Source organism: Platichthys flesus, chromosome 15 (assembly GCF_949316205.1).
Source record: "Platichthys flesus chromosome 15, fPlaFle2.1, whole genome shotgun sequence".
Taxonomy (NCBI): Eukaryota; Metazoa; Chordata; class Actinopteri; order Pleuronectiformes; family Pleuronectidae; genus Platichthys; species Platichthys flesus.
In genome coordinates this window covers 15724956-15745400 of record NC_084959.1, presented here as the reverse complement: position 1 = coordinate 15745400, position 20445 = coordinate 15724956, and the positions used below count along the sequence as shown (strand labels likewise).

At 40.5% G+C, this 20445-nt stretch overlaps 2 protein-coding genes across 4 annotated transcripts in view; one reads left to right on the top strand and one right to left on the bottom strand.

Moving 5' to 3' along the window:
- Positions 1-9847, top strand: part of npas2 (neuronal PAS domain protein 2) — a 39321-nt gene extending 29474 nt beyond the window's left edge. For 2 of the 3 annotated variants that reach the window (XM_062405413.1, XM_062405412.1), the window contains exons 15-22: positions 1257-1351; positions 1484-1570; positions 3074-3262; positions 3901-4101; positions 4521-4705; positions 5206-5298; positions 5421-5631; positions 6147-9847. In XM_062405413.1, the coding sequence (XP_062261397.1) occupies positions 1257-1351; positions 1484-1570; positions 3074-3262; positions 3901-4101; positions 4521-4705; positions 5206-5298; positions 5421-5631; positions 6147-6338 (1253 nt within the window). In that variant the 3' untranslated portion in view covers positions 6339-9847. The remainder of the gene's footprint in view (positions 1-1256; positions 1352-1483; positions 1571-3073; positions 3263-3900; positions 4102-4520; positions 4706-5205; positions 5299-5420; positions 5632-6146) is intronic. The other variant, XM_062405414.1, reaches the window with a different exon arrangement.
- A 1315-nt stretch (positions 9848-11162) lies between these two features.
- radx (RPA1 related single stranded DNA binding protein) lies at positions 11163-18980 on the bottom strand. Its single transcript, XM_062405415.1, has 15 exons — positions 18097-18980; positions 16941-17083; positions 16670-16862; positions 16261-16369; positions 16040-16140; positions 15821-15940; positions 15623-15718; positions 15220-15387; positions 14568-14725; positions 14349-14491; positions 14193-14240; positions 14025-14113; positions 13694-13930; positions 11705-11887; positions 11163-11610 (listed from the first exon to the last, which is right to left on the bottom strand). Exons 1-15 carry the CDS (start codon positions 18683-18685, stop codon positions 11474-11476), a joined length of 2514 nt encoding a protein of 837 aa, XP_062261399.1. The 5' UTR covers positions 18686-18980; the 3' UTR covers positions 11163-11473.
- Positions 18981-20445: the final 1465 nt, after the last annotated feature.

Sequence of the window (20445 nt, the reverse complement as noted above, 5' to 3'; positions counted from 1 at the left end):
ATCTTGTGTTCAGATTAAAACCTCTTCAACAAACAGATTATAGGTTAATAAAACACCCACTGTTATATATGTGGATGACGATGCATCTATGATTAAAATGTTTTTCCAAGGTTCACTTTACTGTGGCCTATTTTTTCGAGCCTCCAGTCTCTCTGACTTCGCCTGCTCTTTCTCCCACCGTTTAATGGACTAAACGCCATCTGCATATTCATGATTAATACACAGCAGCAGATTCGTCACAGTTGCTATTGTTATCTTCCCTTCACCTATTGTCAGTGTTTCATTGTTTTCAAATATAGTTTTTCAAACTACATCTCTGAGAATAATGCGTTTGTCAATAATTTTTCTTTGCTTGCTCATTTTGCGTCGGCTACATTGACAAAAATGAATGAATGAATCACAGCTTGTGGGCTCAGTCAGAGGCAGAATTCTGTGGCAATCAAAGGCAATTTATAAGTGGTTCTGGCTTTATCTGTGGATATTCTGTTCAGGACGAGACAGAAGTATTTTGAAAGAGGAAAGACTGTAGAGTTAAATATTAATAAGCATTATGTAGCACAGTGTTTCCTTCCTGAAAGTTATACAACCTATTTCCCATTTCATCCAGTTGTTATGCCTCAGCAGCAGCTGGTAGCTTTGTTTTTGGGTTGTCATTCTGTCCATCCTAGTCTCATGAATGCGAAATGTCAAGAACACCTTCAGGGAGTTTCTGCAAACTTGGCTCAAACGTTCACTTGGAGGTAAAGTGGAAGAGATAGAAATAGAACTGAATAAATCTCACAAAAGATAGATTGGGCCAATAAGTGTAATATTAATTTTGTGATTGACAGAATTTAAAACACATTTCTAAATAGATTAAATAATGAAGTGAAAGAATTATATGTCCAAATGGTCAAAGTTGAAATTCACTGGCATCAAAATATTCAGCAAAAATACTTCTCTGGCCCTTATTCAACGACATAACTCAAAAATAGAAGGGAAGATTGTAACTTGACTGGTTGGCAGAGGCAGACAACCACAAGGTGCTAATTCTAGTATTTATTTGCAGCCAATAAGTTCGTAAAAAACGTTTAACGATAGAGCTGTGTCTGGCACTGACCAGCAAACGCTGGAAAGATAAGTAATGCATAAGAAACTGTATCTAGAGCATCAAGACCTTGTATATAACTTACCAGTGTTGTGGTTATCAGTTAACAGAGAAGAGAAGAACACTGATTACAATCTAACTGAGCAGTGGCCTGTCTCTTCTGCAACAGCTAACTCCTACACAGAGGCCTGCACACCATCGTGGCAGTCGGCTTCCATTGGGACGGAGAAGACTTCTGCCAGACTCCAGCCTAGTAGTTCAAAGGTCAGTTTATTCAACGTTTCCGTGTCTTTGGAGATAAAAATGCTCCGTGAAAAACAGCCGCACCCAAGTTGGCGCGATATCATGTCAGAGAGTGTGCTGGATTGTAAAACTTTGTCATTTCCCCTCTTGTAGAATTTGGCACAAAGACAAAATTCCTTTGACCTCGCCCCCCAAATGAGCCTCCCCCTGTCTCCTACCTGCAGCAAGCACTCCGCAATGGTCAGTGTCTAGAATTCCTCTCCTGCCCTTTTGCCTTCCTCTGTTCTGTTTATTCCAATGTCTTACTGTACTGACTGTTGCTGCTGCATGTCTTCATTTGTTGCTTGGTCAGACACAGTTAAAAAAGAAATAATTATCAAGATTATATCTTCTTTATGTTTTTTGGCTGTTGCTTCCCACACATTTGTGCTTGTATATTGTTGTGATAGAAGAGCAGTTTCCATAGACTGTATATAGAACTCGTCTCCAGTTCCTCGCACTATCCTGAAACGAAGCCAAAATATTGCAAATGAGAACACATCTTGTGCTGAAGATGTAATTTACCTAAGATGGAAGGGTTATCTATTATTTCTTTATCATACATAGGGTTGCCAAATTTCCAGGAATTTTCAAAGTTGGAAACTTTCCACGGGAATTAATGGAAATTTTGGGGTAATTTATACTAACTGTATTTACCTTGTCATATACAGACATAAACATAAACATTTTGTTTTGTCATAGGCTGATTTGAGCCCTGAGTAAACTTTGGGCACTTGACTATATGCTTCTGCATCTTTGTGTCATTCTTAACATAGGTCTTTCCACAGTATTTGCAAATGTACACAGCCTTTCCTTCTAAATTGGCTGGGGTGAAATGTCTCCACACATAGTGCACGTGGAATTGGCCAAACAATTGGAATCGTCTTTAAAAATATTTTACAATTGATGGATAAATGAATAGAAAGAGGCTAGATGGACAGATGATCAGTCCTCAATCAGCATGCTAATATATTTTCCCCTGTAATATCATCGAAACTTACCTGACTAGTCCTGCACACTACAGCAGGCCTCAATAGCCCTGCTGTAGTGTGCAGGATGCTGGCAATTATCTGCGCATGTGATGGAGAATGCACAGTGCAGGGTTGAATTTCAACGTGCAGGGTGTGCTGCATTCAATACATCTTTAAAATAGAGTTTTGAATTATGTTTTTATTGCTCAGCGTTTTAATTTGCGTATTTTTCCAAATTCCCCAAATTCCCGAGTTTAATAATCCCATGGAAAGATTCCGGAAAGTCTCTGGAAATTTACCAAAATTTGTCCACCCCTTTGCAACCCTAATCATACATGTGTTTTGACTTTTTTATTTGGCCCATGTTCCAGCGACTAACATGGAGAAGGCCTATACTTCAGCAATTTTTCTGAGCCATTATTTTGTCCATCTTAAAGGGATAATTCACCGAAAAATTGATCTTTCTCACGTGCTGTCATCCAAGTGTCTGGAAGCTCCGGAATTGTTTTAGGTGAACAATCCCTTTAACATACAGTCTATGGCAGTTTCAAATTAAAAGGTCTGATGTGCTTTCCTCATCACGAGAATGTACCATTATTATACGAGTATTGACAAATCACTGTCTGCTTATGTAGTTACTTTCTCTGTAATACAAAATAATAGGACACAGCTGCTGTACAAAACAAAACTGTCAGCTCATTCCCAGTTGATTTTTTGGATCATGTCTCTCCAGCAACAGCAAACACAGCAGCAGCCTCATCCGCAGTTGCCCATGTATCCGCTGCAGCAGCCTCAGCTCGGAGTGATGAACCAGCTGAAGGAGCAGCTGGAGGAGAGGACCCGAATTCTGCAGGCTGACATTAAGACACAGCAGCAAGAGTTGCATGACATTAAGGAAAAGCTTCACTTGGCTAACCTCCAGGTAACTCTTAGACAGAAACAAAGTAAATGTCAAATAAGGTATTGTGTCTATGTAATTACGTATTAAGTCATATTTATTTTTAGCCACAGACTTACATCTAACATATAAATGATCAGAGAAGTGTATGTGAGCTTTTTGGAAAAGTCACCATCACATCATGGGCCCATGTTGCCTAACTTCACACTGCAATGTTGGAATGGCCCCACCAAGAAGCCAGCACTAACAAGCTCAGCTCCGAGCGCCCTAACCACTACATGACCTACATAGCGCGCACAGAGAAGAGATTCTTCTGTCGTGTTGTAATGTTTGTTTAATAAAGATGAGTTGTCTCTTTGTTTAGTATCATTGCCTCTCGGGTGTGAAGATGACAAGAGATGAGCTGTGATTTGAAACGCAAACACCTATTATCCAGGCCACATATGACCAGTTACCAGCGTGTTACCTCGACCAATTATGAATAAACTGAAGGCAATATAGACATACTGCTGTGAGCTTAAACAGACTGAACACTCAACAATTATATAAGAATAGTATTTGAGCGTTGTTTCTCTTTATAATAAACATACTATTTCAACAAAAATCACTGTTAAAGTGAAGTAAGGATAAATTAATATTTTCTGTGTACGTGGATTTGTTAGATGCTGTTACAGCAGCCTGTCCACGAGGACTTTGGCCCAGCCCAGCAGCAGCCTCAGCAGCAGGGCCTGGGCAGGCCGGCCCAGCAGTGCCCGTCAGGGGTGATCAGGCAGATCTCAGGCCACCCAAAACCACCAGCCTGCGGGGCCCACAGCTCGTCCCCTCACTCACTCCTGAGAGAGAACAGCTCTCCCTCAACACAGGTGATCATGAAAACCTGAAAAAACACAAGATGTGTTAAAACACAGCTGTTTAAAAAACGAATCAGAATACGTGCAATAATTAGCAAGTGGCGTTTCACAACCTACTTCAGGCACAACGGGGGTAAATGTTATGGTTCAGCCCTGGAGCAGTCGGTTATCGAAAGATACAAACACCACAACAACAGCAGCAGCAGGCGGTAGCTTCATATCCAGTTTCTTTTTCTGCAGCTTGTTTGCGTTGTAGCGAAAATACAGAAGAGAACATGAAAACCTCAATTTTCAAGTGATGGGTGGAACTTAATAATTATTTCATACAATCCGCTTTCATACAGGAAGGATGTATGAGCATAATCAAAAAGCATGAAATGTTACAGCTGGATTCTACTGTTTTTATATGCTGCTGTGTTATCTCATCGCAGGTCCAGCAGAGAACTGCGCGGGGCGGGCAAGTGCAGGCAGTGAGTCTGCCCGTGCAGCCGAATACGAGTCTGACGATGCCCTTCTACAGCAACCCCATGATGTTCTCGCCGAGTAACACGCGGCCTCTGCAGGACGCAAACCAAAGACACACAGAAAACGATTTCAACCCAGATGGACAACTACGGTGAGAATATAAACAAAGAGGGGGAAAAAGACACACAGTTTCCAGTCAAATTCCCAGGTGGTACAGACAGTATGGCGGACATCAGTTATACAATCAGATTTAAGAACTGCATCGTGAGGTAGAGATATAAGAAAGAAAAAAAAGCAGATACCTTTTTGGTAGAATAAAAGTTTTATTCCAGCCCGACAGGGCCGACAGGACATGTACAGTACATACGTTCCAAACTCTGATATGCCGACACTTAAAATGCTGCAACATATTTTTCTTTTCATGAGGTACTTACTTTTGTTTCTGGAGTGTGTATGTGTGTGTTCTAATTATTATAATTAGAAATATAAGTGCGGCTCCAAATCATTTCTGCTAAGATGCAGGCAAATGCTTGATGCTTTTAAGACTAAAAGTTGAATGTGATGACCTCATTCTTTTTGACATCCTGATTTGAGTTTTTACTTCCAATATATGAACTGAGATCTTCTAGTAACACATTTAATTTTGTGCAGCATGCTTCTCAACCAACCAATGCAGACACTGGTTCCCACTAGCAGTGTCACTTCACAGCCTCCCCAGTGCAACATGGGCATCTCCCAAACCATGTGAGAACTGCACAGACACACACACACACACACACACACACAAACACACACACACACAGTGGTCTGTTTGTGTGGTAAAACATCACATTGTGCTTGAGCTCTTCTTTGTGCCCTCTGTGCAGATACACCTTGGAGCAGCAGATCATCGCCCCGTCGTTCTCCATGCAACAGGTCAACTGCAACGCCGTCCTTGTTCCCTCCCCGGTCTTCACGTCACCCATCATGTTCCCACACAACAGTTTCATCCCACCACAGCCTCAGTCAACCTACAACACTCAGCCTCAGGCCTCCCAACACTCCCTTCAGCTACAACAGCCACAGCAGTTCTTTCAGGTATGGCGACAACCCGCTATGTGTAGCGATGCAGTATTAGCAGCCACTGTGTGTTTTAGTTTCTACTGACATATGTTAGACTTCATTTTCTGTGATGGGTTTTGGTAAATTGATGCACAGGCCATTTATTTATTGAATAATATTAAATATAGGCATTAAACTGCATCTAAATCCTCCTTCAGAAACCCTTTTTTTTTTTAAAAACTTGTCATAAGTTCTTAAAATAATTTATTCAGATCAAATCATGTCTGAATTATTTTATCATGAACATCATGAAGCTCCATTGATCACAAAGGTGTGTTTTACCAGGTGCCATAAGGAAAACAACCGTGTCTCAGGGCTTCATTTATTTTAAGGATTTACTTAGAAGGGACTGAAGAGCATTCACAAAATAATGTAGCTATTAATTAATTAGCCAACAGTCGCAGTGGCTTAGAATTAAGATGAAGTAACATATTATTAAATGAATATTATTATTATATACAATTTTGTTACATTCTCTTTTGCGTCCACAGATGACTCAAGGACTGGTCCATGGTGGTTCTACTCCAACATTCTTACACGCCACTAACGTTCCACAGCAAAGCACTGTGGGATACATCCAGCAGCAGCCGCAAGCACAGCAGCAACAGCAGCAAAGGCAGTACCAACATTCCCAAAACCAGACAGGCAGTGTTTCAGACTTCCGAAATATGCTGACCCGGTAGCGCTGTGGACTCTGTCATAGCGGAGGTCTCCCTCTGTGTCGTCGCCATGTTGGCAGCAGCAAGCTGTGGCATTTGAAGTCAAACTTGACGTCATGTTCAAGAGAAATGCTTGAAAGTGGAAGATCGCTGGTAGTGACCCTTTTGATGTGAAGCTGCCTGTTCAGAGGAAGGAGTGGAGCGATGAAAACCCCAAGCAGAAGCTGCACTGACCTGACGTCAGCCCCAGCCGTCAGCCTGAGGGGCTGAGCTCACTTCACGCTCAGGCGTCAGTCAGTGACGCCGCTGGAACACGTGGATTATCAAAGCTCTCAAGAAGACACAATTTTCACATGTTTACATGTGGACGTTTTCATCTAACACAAGAGAGTTTCCTCCTTAGTGTCAGTTTGCACTTTGTACCACCACCACCCTGAAGTAGAATATTTATTTTTACCCATGAAATAATATTCTATTTTTATATCTAATAATGGTTTATCAGTGAGATTAGTTTTCAAACCTAAAGCTTGACACCCCCTCCCCAGTAACCTAATATCCCAACTGGTCAGATCTTTAGCTCCAATGAAAATGCTTCATCTCATGAGGAAGTTACATTTTGTCCCATCAAGCAAAGATTTGTTTGCATGAATGTTTGTGGCGAGGAGCTTTACAGCTATATGATTGTGGCACATGCAGTAATGAGACGACGATCATAACTAACATAAGGTGTAATCGGATGTAACATGCTACACTGGGAATCTGGGGGAAGGGGAGATCCCCCAATAACTAGAAAGGTCTATCTAGATTTTTAAAGCCTCAATCTGGAGTGTTACGACTATCACACCACTTTTCACAGAGAATAATGGCAAAGCTCGGAATGGGGGGGGGGGAATATTGTGTGCCTTTAACCGTGGCGCATCGGTGGTGCAGTTTGACCCTAATGAATAGAGTTCATGTTTTATTTATTAGAGATATATTTGAAAAAAATATTTCAGATAAGAAACTAGTTTTATATAGATTTTATGTTCATACAGACATTATAAGGTCAACACTGGTCAAAGTGTCTCACCCCATCATGTCCTTACGAGAAGAGTTCACCACCTCTGATCTGTGTGTTTCCAACGATGCAGCAAACTGCTGCAACGAGCATCTGAGAAACAGTGAGAGGAGATTTTCTGCCGGCTGTGATATCTCTGTTTGTTTAAGTCCGGTCATTTGATCGCATGAGTTCAAACGCATGAAATCATGACATTTTGTTGAGAAGCTGGGCTCATTGACAGGTGAATAACGCACTGCTTCCTGCTATGATTGTGATCTCATTGGGAAAAAAGAGCAGATATTTCATTTACTTTGGAAACAAGGCCACCTTCAATGTGCCTCTTTGTGAAATATAATACAACAAAAACACTAAATTTGTCTTTATGTTGAAGTACCGAGCATCGGGTGATTTGCGGAGTCTGTTCTGTCTGCACGTCAAGATCTCGTTCTTTACACACTGTGCTGTGAGAGACAATCTCCTGAGTTGTTAGTGTTTGAGAGAGGAGGAAAGATACAGGTTGATGTGCTGAGGTGACAGTTGTAACAGAAGGAGGTCAGGAGGGGTTCGGTGGAGCCAGATTTGCAGTTGAACACTGTCAGGGAAGAAAACGTATGTGCCTCTCTTTCTGCAATGACAATCACACACTACTTGTAAGATTTTACTGTGCAGGACCTGTCTGTGTCAGAGTCTGACTTTATGATTATGTATAGCCATCTTCTACCTTTAAATTTGTGTTACATTTTAGTTCCCTACAGGTGCATATTGAATTCACTTAAAAAAAAATTCCAGCTCTTTTCTTTTTTATTTACAAGATAATTTTCTGTTGTCGTGACAAAAATCGATCTGCTCTGTTTTTAGGAAACTAACGAGAGCTGATTTGTTTTTCTTGTGAAAACTGGGGCAGACTGTTTTCTCGTGAAAACATAATTCAGTAAAATAGCAAAAAAAATATCTCATGAAAGTAGAAAATGTTAGATGCAATATGCTTCCGTGGCTCTCGGATAGTTTCAGCAGACACACTTGATTCAAATTGGCCCCATTCAAGACCGACGATGTTCACATTGGACGATAAATCTCAGAGGTCATAAAACTCTGTGTGTATGTTTAGTGCAGTTTCACACTTCCCATGTGCAATGTCATTTTGGAAAGAAAAAGAATGTTAATTTATACTGTTTGAATTTTTCAGAGCAGATGTACGATGTATATAGAAGTGTATAATGAGCCATTGTACCATGTAAATTATATGGAAATATTTTTTTTATGAAATTGAAACATTCCCTCAGCAGCCGATACAAGCGGTATCTTTATTTGAAAAGGTACAGCGCGTGTCCACCGAAGGCTACGATCGCGAGGATTACACAGGACTTGGTCTGCATGGGATTGTGGCGCAGCGTTAGCCTCAGAAACATCACGGCCAATGAAAACCAATGGAGAGAAAAAAAGAAATAAAATTCAGAATCTTAATCTTTACGTCCTCATCAAGCAGAATTTCAGACACTTTTAGAGCAGCAGCAGCTGTGTGGTGATCAAAAACAGCTGCGTCCTTAAAAAGGGTAATTCAGCCATGAGCGACTGAAGTCGTTTGTGCTTTCAGTTAAATCGGTTTCAGTCTTTTCTAAGATAAAGAGTAAACAGTCATGAAATTATATTTTAAGCGTCAGTCTCTCGTCAGTCTCTCGTCATAAGTCTCCAAACTTTCTCATGTTTGAATATAGAAACAATAAAGTGACGTACCCGTAGCCAGCGACTAAGAGGTGCCGTAGACGACTATAGTTCTGTTTTCATTCATTATTTCAAGATATTTATCAACCTTTCGGGAAGTGCAAGTAAAGATTTCTCCTTGAGGTTGTTTTTCCATAGTCACACACCAGATCCAATTTTCAGTCCATGTCAGTATAACTATATATTTGTTTGTTTTGCCATGCTAAGGTGGGCGACTTCAGTTCTACTCATTAAACACAGTGCATTGTGCTCCAGCTGTGGGTTAAATTATTTTTGCTTTGGACAAATCACCAGAATGTTTGGATGAGCTTTTATTTTTTTTTGGTGTGAATTGTAAATAATCCCTCTGCTCCGTAATGACAGTTATTCTTTGAGTTAAATTCTCTGTTTATCTGTTGCTGCTGAACATATAATTTTATTTGTCTTTCCTCAAACTGTCAGCTTTTCTTCTTCATGGGCTTTACATCGAGTGTATGTCCTTCGAGGGCATGTGGTTTATTAAGTCACATTTAAACTTGTACTTTTTTCTGATTTGTAAAACAGTGACTGACTCAGATCAGCGCTCTCTGGGTGAGATTTGCCAGGACATGAACAAAACACACCTGGTACACAGCCATTTCTGTTGTTTCCCTACAGAAACAAAGATTGAATATATTGTATAATAGAATGTAAAAAAAAGTTTAGACTACATAGTTGTTTATTTTATATGTCTAATAGATTACATATGTATGTTACATGATTTTAAAAATTAAAGTAATTTTGTAACAGATAATGAAGTGTCTTATTAGAGGAGGTGAGGCTTTTTTGCGAGTTCGAGTTGGTGTTGCACAGTCACTTGTACGGCTTGTTTTCTTTCTGTTTACCAACAAAATAAGCTTTAAAAATATTGTTAATATTGTTTTTAAAGAAATTAACAAATTAAGTTTACATTCTAAAATATCTTGATATTATATTATATTGAATTATTTATAAATCAACCTGGATATTGTGAAATAAATTGAAAATAAATATTTTAAACATATGTATTGTTATTCTGGGCAAACTGTTTACAGAGCAAATGAATCATGTACAAGTGTGTTTCTCAGCGGTGTGTTCTTAATGCAGGAATATTTCCACTGGAGAAAAGTGAATCAATCAATGAAGAATGATACCAGCAGATGTGATTTTCAACACTTCTCAGAGAATTATATGTTTTTTCATTAAGGAATTTGTTAAGTTATTTAGACCTTAATTACTGGCTACCAAAAAAATATAAAACAATCCTCACCTCCAAAAGTCCCGTTGTAGAATTTATTTACCGGTGACGTGTCAAGCACCAAGGCTTTTCCTCAGACTTCTGGTAAAGAACAGAGTCGCGATCTTAAGTACCCACAATCCATTCATTACAAATCGCAAGATGTATCATCAATATGGAATATAAAATATATATTCTATAATATAGAAACATAGTCCATATGAACTGGCATACAAAGGGAAAACCAATAGAATCTGTAAAAGCTTGTATTCCACAACAACATAGTAACATGAGTATTGAGACTTTGCAAAAATATCACGTACGTGAACTTTTTTGGATTTTTCTCTCAAAAGATTTAATTAAATACTTTCATATTAGACCATTCCTGTGATTTTACTGCCTCCATCGATGATTCATGTATGTTTTCTCTTGATAACCCTAACCCTATCCCTTTCTCCAAATATTTCTCTATAAATCCACCTAAATGTTGATCTATGGTGTAACTCCCTATTTTAACATGTACCCAAATAGAGACGCCTCTAATAGTTAGTATTTACGGCTACTATTGATGCAACTTAAATGTTATGGGTATATATTTTTTACAGTATTTTTCTATCTACTATGATATGTATATATTCTGCATTACAAGTGATTTGTTAAAATTCATTGTGGTTATCTAAGATGGCGACTCTTTTTATATCAGAAGTCTGAGGAAGAGCTTTGTACCTAGAATATCTTTGACATGATTTTATTTTTGGATAATATATGGATATAATTTGGAGATTCATGTAACGGCAGCCAATCAAAATACAGTTCCTTTGTAAAAATGAATGAATGTTTCCTGGTCAAAGAAGTGAAACTCACAGGTTTTTTACAAACTGACACTGCCTGTATTTATTTATCTGTCATTCACAGTAAATATACAGCTGAATTCTGAAGGTTAAAAAATTAATTTGTATTTTACAGACCAACATTAGATTATAAAATATTTCACGATCTACAAAATCTTGTGACATTTACTGTACATGTGTTACAGGAGCATTTATAAATTATCAAGTTGAAGTTGGGTCTAAAACAAGTGAAGGTTATGATTCTGACAAAGTAACTTTCTGCTGATGTGATTTTAAAGTACCACAGTGGTTAACACTTGTTCTTGTGGAGCTGTTAGTTGTGAGCAACCTCCGAAACTCTGTAGATCTTGTTGATCACAACTTCCACCGCTTCTCCACCCAGATGACAAAGGTCCAGAATACACACGACATGTTTATCCTCCAGCTCACCGGCACTCTCCAAGATCTCCTCTGCAAGACACACATAAAAAAAAAAACACATTGACAACTGGACAGCTCTGGGATGTAGCGACCGTTTCCTGAGCTGGTTCTGATCCTGGCCTACCTGGCTGGGGAAGAGCTGAATCACTTTGGTTCTCTGTGTCACTGAGAGGACAGAGGAAGCCTGAAGCAAGGCAGGACAGCATTGTGTTGCCATGGGGATCCTGAGGAAGACCCACAGCCCTGGGCTCATCTGCACTCACAACAGGAAAATATGCAGCATCGACTGCTATCTGTTTGTTGATGCCTGCCACGAAGATTTAGAAGAAGAAATAAAGAGAAGTTTAGAAAACTGATTTTAATAATCTTTGTTTTAGCTCGACAACCTAATAACATTACAACTAAGGTCATTTTCTAAAATGTTAATTTTCAGTCCTTCCTGAAAGCAGGCTTGAGAATTGGCCCTCCCTGAAATGTGTTGGCAACTCATGATTCTAAAAGCCAGCAAATATTTAACTCAAAACATGAAAGGTCAGTGCTCAATGACTACAGTGCCTTGCATAAGTATTCACCCCCTTTGGACTTTTCTACATTTTGTCATGGTATAACCACAGATTAAAATGTATTTCATCGTGAGTTTATGTAATGGACCAACACAAAATAGTGCATCATTTGAGAGTGGGGGGAAATATTACATGGATTTCACAATTATTTACAAATAAAAATCTGAAAAGTGTTGAGTGCATATGTATTCACCCCCTTTACTGTGAAACCCCTAACAAAGATCTGGTGCGACCAATTGCATTCACAAGTCATATTTGCAAGTCACATAATTAGTAAATAGGGTCCACCTGTCTGCAATTTAATCTCAGTATAAATACACCTGTTCTGTGACGGACTCAGAGTTTGTTATAGATCATTACTGAACAAACAGCATCTTGAAGACCAAGGAGCTCACCAAACAGGTCAGGGATAAAGTTGTGGAGAAATATGAAGCAGGGTTAGGTTATAAAAAAATCCAGAGCTTTGAACATCTCTCTGAGCACCATAAAATCCATCATAAGAAAATGGAAAGAATATGGCACAACCGCAAACCTACCAAGAGGAGGCCGTCCACCCAAACTGAAGAGTCGGAGAAAATTAATCAGAGAAGCAACCAGGAGGCCCATGGTTACTCTGGAGGAGCAGCAGAGATCCACAGCTGAGGTGGGAGAATCTGTCCACAGGACAACTATTAGTCGTCTACTCCACAAATCTGGCATTTATGGAAGAGTGGCAAGAAGAAAGCCATTGTTGAAAGGGATCCATAAAAAATCCCGTTTGGAGTTTGCCAGAAGCCGGTTTTGCAGTCTGCAAAAGACTTGAGACTGGGGCGGAGGTTCCTCTTCCAGCAGGACAATGACCCTAAACATACAGCCAGAGCTACAAAGGAATGGTTTGGATCATGTCTTAAAATGGCCCAGTCAAGGCCCAGACCTCAATCCAATAGAGAATCTATGGCAAGACTTGAAGATTGCGGCTCACAGACGGTCTCCATCCAATCTGACTGAGCTTCATCTTTTTTGCCAAGAAGAATGGACAAACCTTTCCATCTCTAGATGTGCAAAGCTGGTAGAGACATACCCCAAAAGACTTGCAGCTGTAATTGCAGCGAAAGGGGGTTCTACCAAGTATTGACACAGGGGGGTGAATACTTATGCACCCAACAGATGTCAACTTTTTTATTCTCATTATTGTTTGTGTCACAAAAAAATTTATTTTGCACCTCCAAAGTACTATGCATGTTTTGTTGATCAAACGAGAAAAAGTTTATTTAAGTCTATTTGAATTCCAGTTAGTAACAGTACATAATGGGAAAAAGTCCAAGGGGGGTGAATACTTATGTAAGGCACTGTACGACAGCAGATTTTCCCCTCTTGGGTCAGATAATCATAAGACAGAGATGCTGCCTGCATCATCCAAGTGATTCAGAGTTTATTTTAGGGAGCGAGAGGATGTTCTGACACAGAGTGTGAAATTGAATTTATACCAAGACCGAAGAGCATGTGTTTTTCAGTGCGGGGTCATCTTGTGCATCACAAATCAGAGTAATTGTAGTAGACTGCTGCTTTACCCAATATCGTCACGTGGTAATATCCTCGACAAACCACAAGTGGGTTAGGGTTAGCACTTTGCTCTGGCGACCAGTGTGTTGGCTGAAGGTTACTCCACTGCAGGAGGACGTTCTTCGCATCAGACGTGAACCTCTGAGAGACGCTGTCCTCGTAAAAACCACCTCGACACAAATGCTCAGACATTTCTTCTCTTTGACTCGGCCAGCCGCTGCTTTCCCAGTATAAAGCATCAAAGTCTGGTGGAAAACAGACACAAAGAAAGAGTCAAAAACGTGACCGTCTCAAATCGCAGAAGGTCCACGCGGAGAAGGTGTTGCTGCAGGATCTCGCCTTGATTTGGATTTAGCGATGATGGTCTGTGTTCCGCCTCCTCTTCTTCCTCCTCTCGTCTGTCCTCTGCACTCTGACGTCTGGCTGTTCTGAACGAGCAGAGACAGACGAGTTCAGGAGGGTTGAGATGAGTTTACTGATGAACAAAACCACATGAATCTCTTGTACCTTTTTGATGGCGTGCTACCACAATCCAAAGACAAACCCGTGGCTTTTCTGGAAAACATTTTCAAATGATACATTTGATTTATTGAATTAAATTCAGGTTTAAAACGTGACTTAATATCAAACTCACAATCCTTTTAATCAGGGGTCAAATACTACCTCGTCTCAATTCTTCTTTTTCCTCTGATTGCTGAGATTGTCTCGGCAGAGGGAGATGTTGAAGTGTCCGTCAAACTCTGATCAGCTGCTGAGGGATGCTGCTGTGTGTCTGGTTCACACACATCAGTGGGAACACTAGGAACCTGCAGGAAACCAGTTAATTAATTTTATAGTTTTAAAAGGTCACTTCTTGGTGTGAAATAATATTTTTTTATTTACCTCTTTCTCCTGTGTGACTTGGGAGTCTGGGATCTTTGGGGTGGTCCTGTACCTCACCGATGTGATCTGCCCTTGAACTGCCAGTTTTTTATGCTCCCTGTATTGCAGGGTCTCTAGCTCCCTCTTCAGGTCGGCCACAGCAACCAGAGGAACTTGAGCTGAAGACAGAAGATTTCAAAATGGCAAAATGTGCCATGTACAAATAAAACCCAATCACTTTCCCTGTGAGATGCAGAATTTTAAAAACAGAAAGTTCTGTTCTCTAAAGACAGAACCGTCTATTAATTGTCTTCTTATAAGTGGCTTGTAGGAAAAGCTTTATAAGATTCAAACACAATGTATAAAGATTCCGTGCAGCTATGGATTAGGAGTCAGAATGAGGGGTGTACAGTACAATTGACTTATCTGGGCCACACACTGCTCAGTTTTTTTTGGTGGGACTGTAGGACAATGCTGAGCCAGACTTTATTCGATTCCTGCCGCCCACTCGAGAACAGAGTGAATCTCATTGTGGTTCAGTACTGACGCAGGATTCAGCATTTCATGTCGGCACATTTCAAGAGTCAAAGCAGGTCAAATAAATGGCCTCTGGAATGAATATGCTCTGAAACTGAAAAATAGATGTTTGACATTCTGTGTTTTCTCTCCTCACCTGAGACGTCTGCCAATGACTGGGTGAAAACCTTTGGGGGACAAGGATAACAGTAATGTCCGCCAACAGCAGTCTTCTGGAGGACGACGTTGTCCTTCAGAGTTTTGGTCCATTGGATGAAGTTCTTCACTTGGGGGTGACTCACATATGGCTGACCTTTGTGGTAGCCTGTTGTGGACACAAACAAAACACAGCTCAGCTCCAAGTGCAGTGACCAACACATGCACTTATCATCAGGTTGTTATTTGTTTTCGTTTTTCACTGAGAGAAAGCTAAAAAACAGGGGATGTATTTTTATGAGTGTGTGAAATTTGGTGCAGCCTGATAGGATCTAAGGGGACTGTGTGGCCTTGGCGGAGGTGTGAGCTCTACACAGAGCCATTCTAGTAACGGTTGTACTGACCTGTGATGAATGTCTCTGTCTCGCAGCTGCTGGTGAGGTAGGGCAATGAACCTTCCACTTGACAAACCCTCATCTGAGTGCAAACCAGGTAGGTCACTGTCGAAGAGATGATGATGATTAATGAATGAATCAAAGTAAGCGAAGCTGCTTTTTAGTCGGACAGCCGAGCCTTCGGATACACAGGCCCAGGTGACTTACTTGGGCATATACAGTTGAAGATCTCTGGTTGAGAAGAGGAGAAAATCTCCAGGATAAAAGGATGACCAGACGTCCCGTCCACAGCGTGGACCCAGCGGTACGTCCAGTATTTTTCTGGACCTAAATAGTGAACGTGGTCAATTTCCAATAACAGAATTATAATCAATCTGCCTTTACAAATTATTTACATTTAATGTTATAAATATAAACATCTCTTGCCCTTGTTCCCTTTGCTCTTCACTCTTTCAACGCGACCAACAAACGTCACCAAACCGATGACATCACATGCAGAATTGTTGGCTAATTTGTCCAACTCTGACCTGTGAGACACAAACATAACACGAGGCAGAACCACAGTTATAGTTAACAGAGTAGTAGAATGCGTGCTGGATAAAGAAGGACAAAGGTAAGACAATAGAGCAACAAGACAGTTTCATTACCTGGTGGTGAACTGGTAGGAGACCTCCGGCAGTCCCCACTGAGGCAGCACACTTTTTGGAGACACCACAGTGATGATTGACACTGGGTTGCGAGCGTTGAGGCAGATTTCTACAAATGCAGACAGTGTGACAAAGTGAACAGTATGTGTGTAGTTCTCTACTGCTTTCAGAAATCATTGGAATACATTAAACCTCACACAGGTTTTTTGGAATACTTTAACTTTTCCATAAAGCTGAATCCTGCAGAAGGAAAGATAAATGCTGGCATAGGCAGCAGGACAGCAACACAAATTCTCTAAGTTGACCCGAATTGACTACAGCTCAGCGAGAGTTGTGTCATGTTTTCACACAAACAGTGTGGTGTTACTAAACATTAACGTCCAGCTGTGATCAGTGGTTAAGCACATACCTATAGAGTTAAAGCTCTTCATTCTGTGATGGTCCATTTGCGGCCGTGACCGGTTTGGATAACTCGGCTTCAGGGTGTAATTCTGAAGGTACAACACAGTGCCCACGTTCAGCCTCTGGTAAAACTCTGGGCAAAGTTCATTCCAAAGCACAAGGGACATGGTGCCACTCTGGTCAGCAACTTCAAAGTATGCCTGAAATATACAGACAGTGCATGAGATGAGAAAAAGCAAACTTCACTTTGTCGCAGCAGCACCACGGTTCCTACTCACCTGGTAGGGGTATTCAATCTTCAGACCAAACTTCCCGTAGAATCTTAATCTGGATTTGTGTATAACCTTCACTAAGAGAGGCAGAGGATTCCATGAGCTTCTAAAGCCAGACTCCAGACTGGAAAGCAGTGTGATCTTGGACACTGTTGGAAAAAAAAAAGACATCGCAGAGAAAACATCATCAGGATTTTTACTGCAACGTGGCAGCTAAAGCCATGGAAGATCAATTTATTTGTAAAGGCGAGGCTTTAACTGGAGAGAGGGACAGATTAAGGAAATATCTTTTAGTCAATATAAGTGTTCATACCATGTATCGTTGATATATATAATCTTAACTGAATATTAAATCCTTAAAATAATGCTTACAATTTGTCTTTTCAAAGTCTTAAAACTTGAATGGGTTACAATTATTTCCTAAATGAGTATAATATTGTTTCAGCTGAGTGAAATGCAATTTGTCTCATTGGTTCTCAATCATTCATTTAAGAATGTGTATGTTTATATTTTCTACATTTTATATATTTTTCAGAGATGTTTAAAAATACAGCGGCAGTTTAATGACAACCCCTGGGGTTGTTAGAAACTGTGATGGTAGATGTTTGCTGGTGGGATTTTCGGTAATAAAGATTACACAAAAACAATTGAGGCGATCTCCATGAAATATGTGGCGGAGTGGGGCATCACCCAAGAAACAAACCATTAAAATCTGGATCAATAGCAGATCCAGGAAAGTGTTTTCAAGCTGTGAAATAGGGTGTTGTCCTATATTTTTCAACAATCAATTCATGGATCTTGTTTTTTTTTATTTTTTAAATCAGTTAGGTTTAGCAGACTGATGAACGTGTGAAATTTGGTGCAGTTGCAAATCAAAAACTACATCAAGTGGATCTAAATGTGGTTTCATTAAGGGACTGTTCAGAGCTACTGAGGGCGGTTTGAGTTTATAACATGTTTTTGCCAAGTATGGCCATAAAATAAAACATAATCATCTTATTTAATAAACTATAATGTCTTGTGATTGTTATTCTAACCATGCCAAATAATTATTGCAGGAGTGGCACAGAGTCAAGCATCCTTTGATATTTGACCACCTCAGTCACGTAAATGCAGATGATCTCTCGGTGTGTGTCAGCGGCACCACCGAGCAGCATCTCACCGTCCAGCACCGTGTCGGATGAGGGGGAACCCGAGCTCCACATGTCTCCCTCCGGGTCGTCGTTGTTCCACAGACACAGGTAGTGTTTGCGGCTCACCTGGAGGGGGACGTCGCTCTGCAGCACCACGCTCTCCTCCATGCCGTGTTTGATCAGCATGGGCAGCGAGCTGACATCGCTCACCCGGGGCAGGACCACGGATCTCTCTGCGACGCACCTGAGCCGCTCGATGGAGATGAACCCGTGTCCCAGCCTCCTCTCGTTGTACACAAAGGTGCACTGTGTGATGCTGATGTCCGCCCCGGTCCTCAGGGTGTTGCTGGTGACCAGATGGTTTAAAGCCGGGTGGAGAAAGCACTTGGCTCTCCAGGCTCCGTCAGTGACAGTCACATCGTAGGTGTAGGTTTCGACCTGCTGCCCCTCACTCTGATCGGATAAGTACCTCTGCAGAGCAACGACAGCCACCGGAGCCTCCTCCTCGGCCCCGAGCTTCAGACACTGCGTGGATGATAAACGCTGCAGGGTCCTCTGGAGGAAAGACACCGCCCCGGCACCGGGCGCCGCCGAAGAGCAAGACGACTCGTCCTCCATCGTTCAAAGTAAACTCAACTGTTCACCTGTTAGCAGCGCACGTCATATTAGCTCGTTAGCTAAATAACTAGCTCACAACAAATAGTCTGTTGTTATCTGACAGTTACATTCAGCTCAGGCTAACCTTTCAATCACCCCGGGTGCTGTTTGATTGCGTCACTATTTTCTATAACAAAAAAAACGTAAATAGAATTAACTCAGTTAATTTATGACGCAGTTTCTATGTCTTAAGTTACTGTACCGTATTATTTAGTCCGGATGAAAGACGGAACGGAAAGTTCATGCGACAAAAAACGTTTTGAAATTCCGCGCTGAATTACTGACTGGGGTCGATTGGACGTGACGTCATCAAAAGCGACGGATGTTTGGAAACGTCAAGTTTGTAGTTTGTTTGGTAAATTGTTCAAATTTAGTTTGTTATAATAATAATAATAATGGAAATAATAAGGGCCCGAGCACCGAACAGACGTAGACAAGGTGAGTCCCTCAGGATTATTTTCAGGCAAATGAATTGGCTTTTTTCAAATCAAATCAAATCAAAGTTTATTGTACATGCACCAAAAACTTAGCGTCATCAGAGCAGGGACAATCTTATGACCTGACAGGCAACATCTTCGCAGTAGACGGACAATACAAGATACAAAAATAACATATAACATAGTAACATATCAAATATAACATAGTAATATAAAATATATAATGAGGGCTTTAACATGCTCAAATTCTAACAAAAATTTGCAGAAAGTTATGTGCATTGATAGCGTTGATAGTGAGAGAATCACTGAGGAAGCAAACTATAAGTGTGTGGGTGTGTGTTAGTGTGTGTGTGAGTGTTAGTGTGTGTGTGTGTGTGTGTAAATTACTGAATGAATGAAGCTATGTGTGAATAACTGTAACACAACACTGACGGAGAAATACTTTAAACCAGGTCTGAAATCTCAATAGCACATTGACTTTGATGCACATTATGACACTCCATTATAATGGGAGTGATTGCGGAGGACTGCTAACGTCAGTAGTGTGTATCAACAGCTGGTGTTGCTTATCGGCTGTAACAGGTTTTAAAGCGTCGTTAAAGTGAAGAGGTAGAAGACTTGAGGCTGCTACCACCAAAACATTTGAGAACAAGATATGTTTCAATCATGTATATAAAGATGAACAATTCGAGTCCACTTGCTCACTGTATCCAGAAATTAAGATAAAATATCCAGTATACAGTATAAACAAAATTAACAGCTGACCATGAGCTATGATACAAACTAACTAAAATGAAAGAGGCCGTCTACGAAAAAAAAAGTACTATCCCCTCCAGGGAGGTTTTGTTTTAATTTGGTTGTCTGTTCGTTAGCAGGATAACAAAGGCAAAAAAAACTACTGGACAGCTTCCACTCCATCTGAGGATATGGTATGGGTCAGCAAAGAACTTGATAAATTTGGTTGCAGACCAAAATAGAAGGATTTTCCCCACAGAAATCATTCAACTGAGCATTGTTATCTTTTCTTTTCTTGACTTAAAACATAAAGGTACAATATAACTTCTCTTTTATTGTTTTGTTTTGAAGGTCGAAGGAGGAATTTGAGGAACGACCTGCTCATTGCTGCTGACTCTATCACCAACACAATGTCACCGCTGGTCCAGGTACTCCATTCAAGTCAAAATGAATCAGAAAAAGCTTAGTTTGTCCTCCTGAATTGTTAAACAAAAGCTGATTTCATAACTCTGTTTCTCATGGTCCTGAATTTCATACAAAGCCTCATCG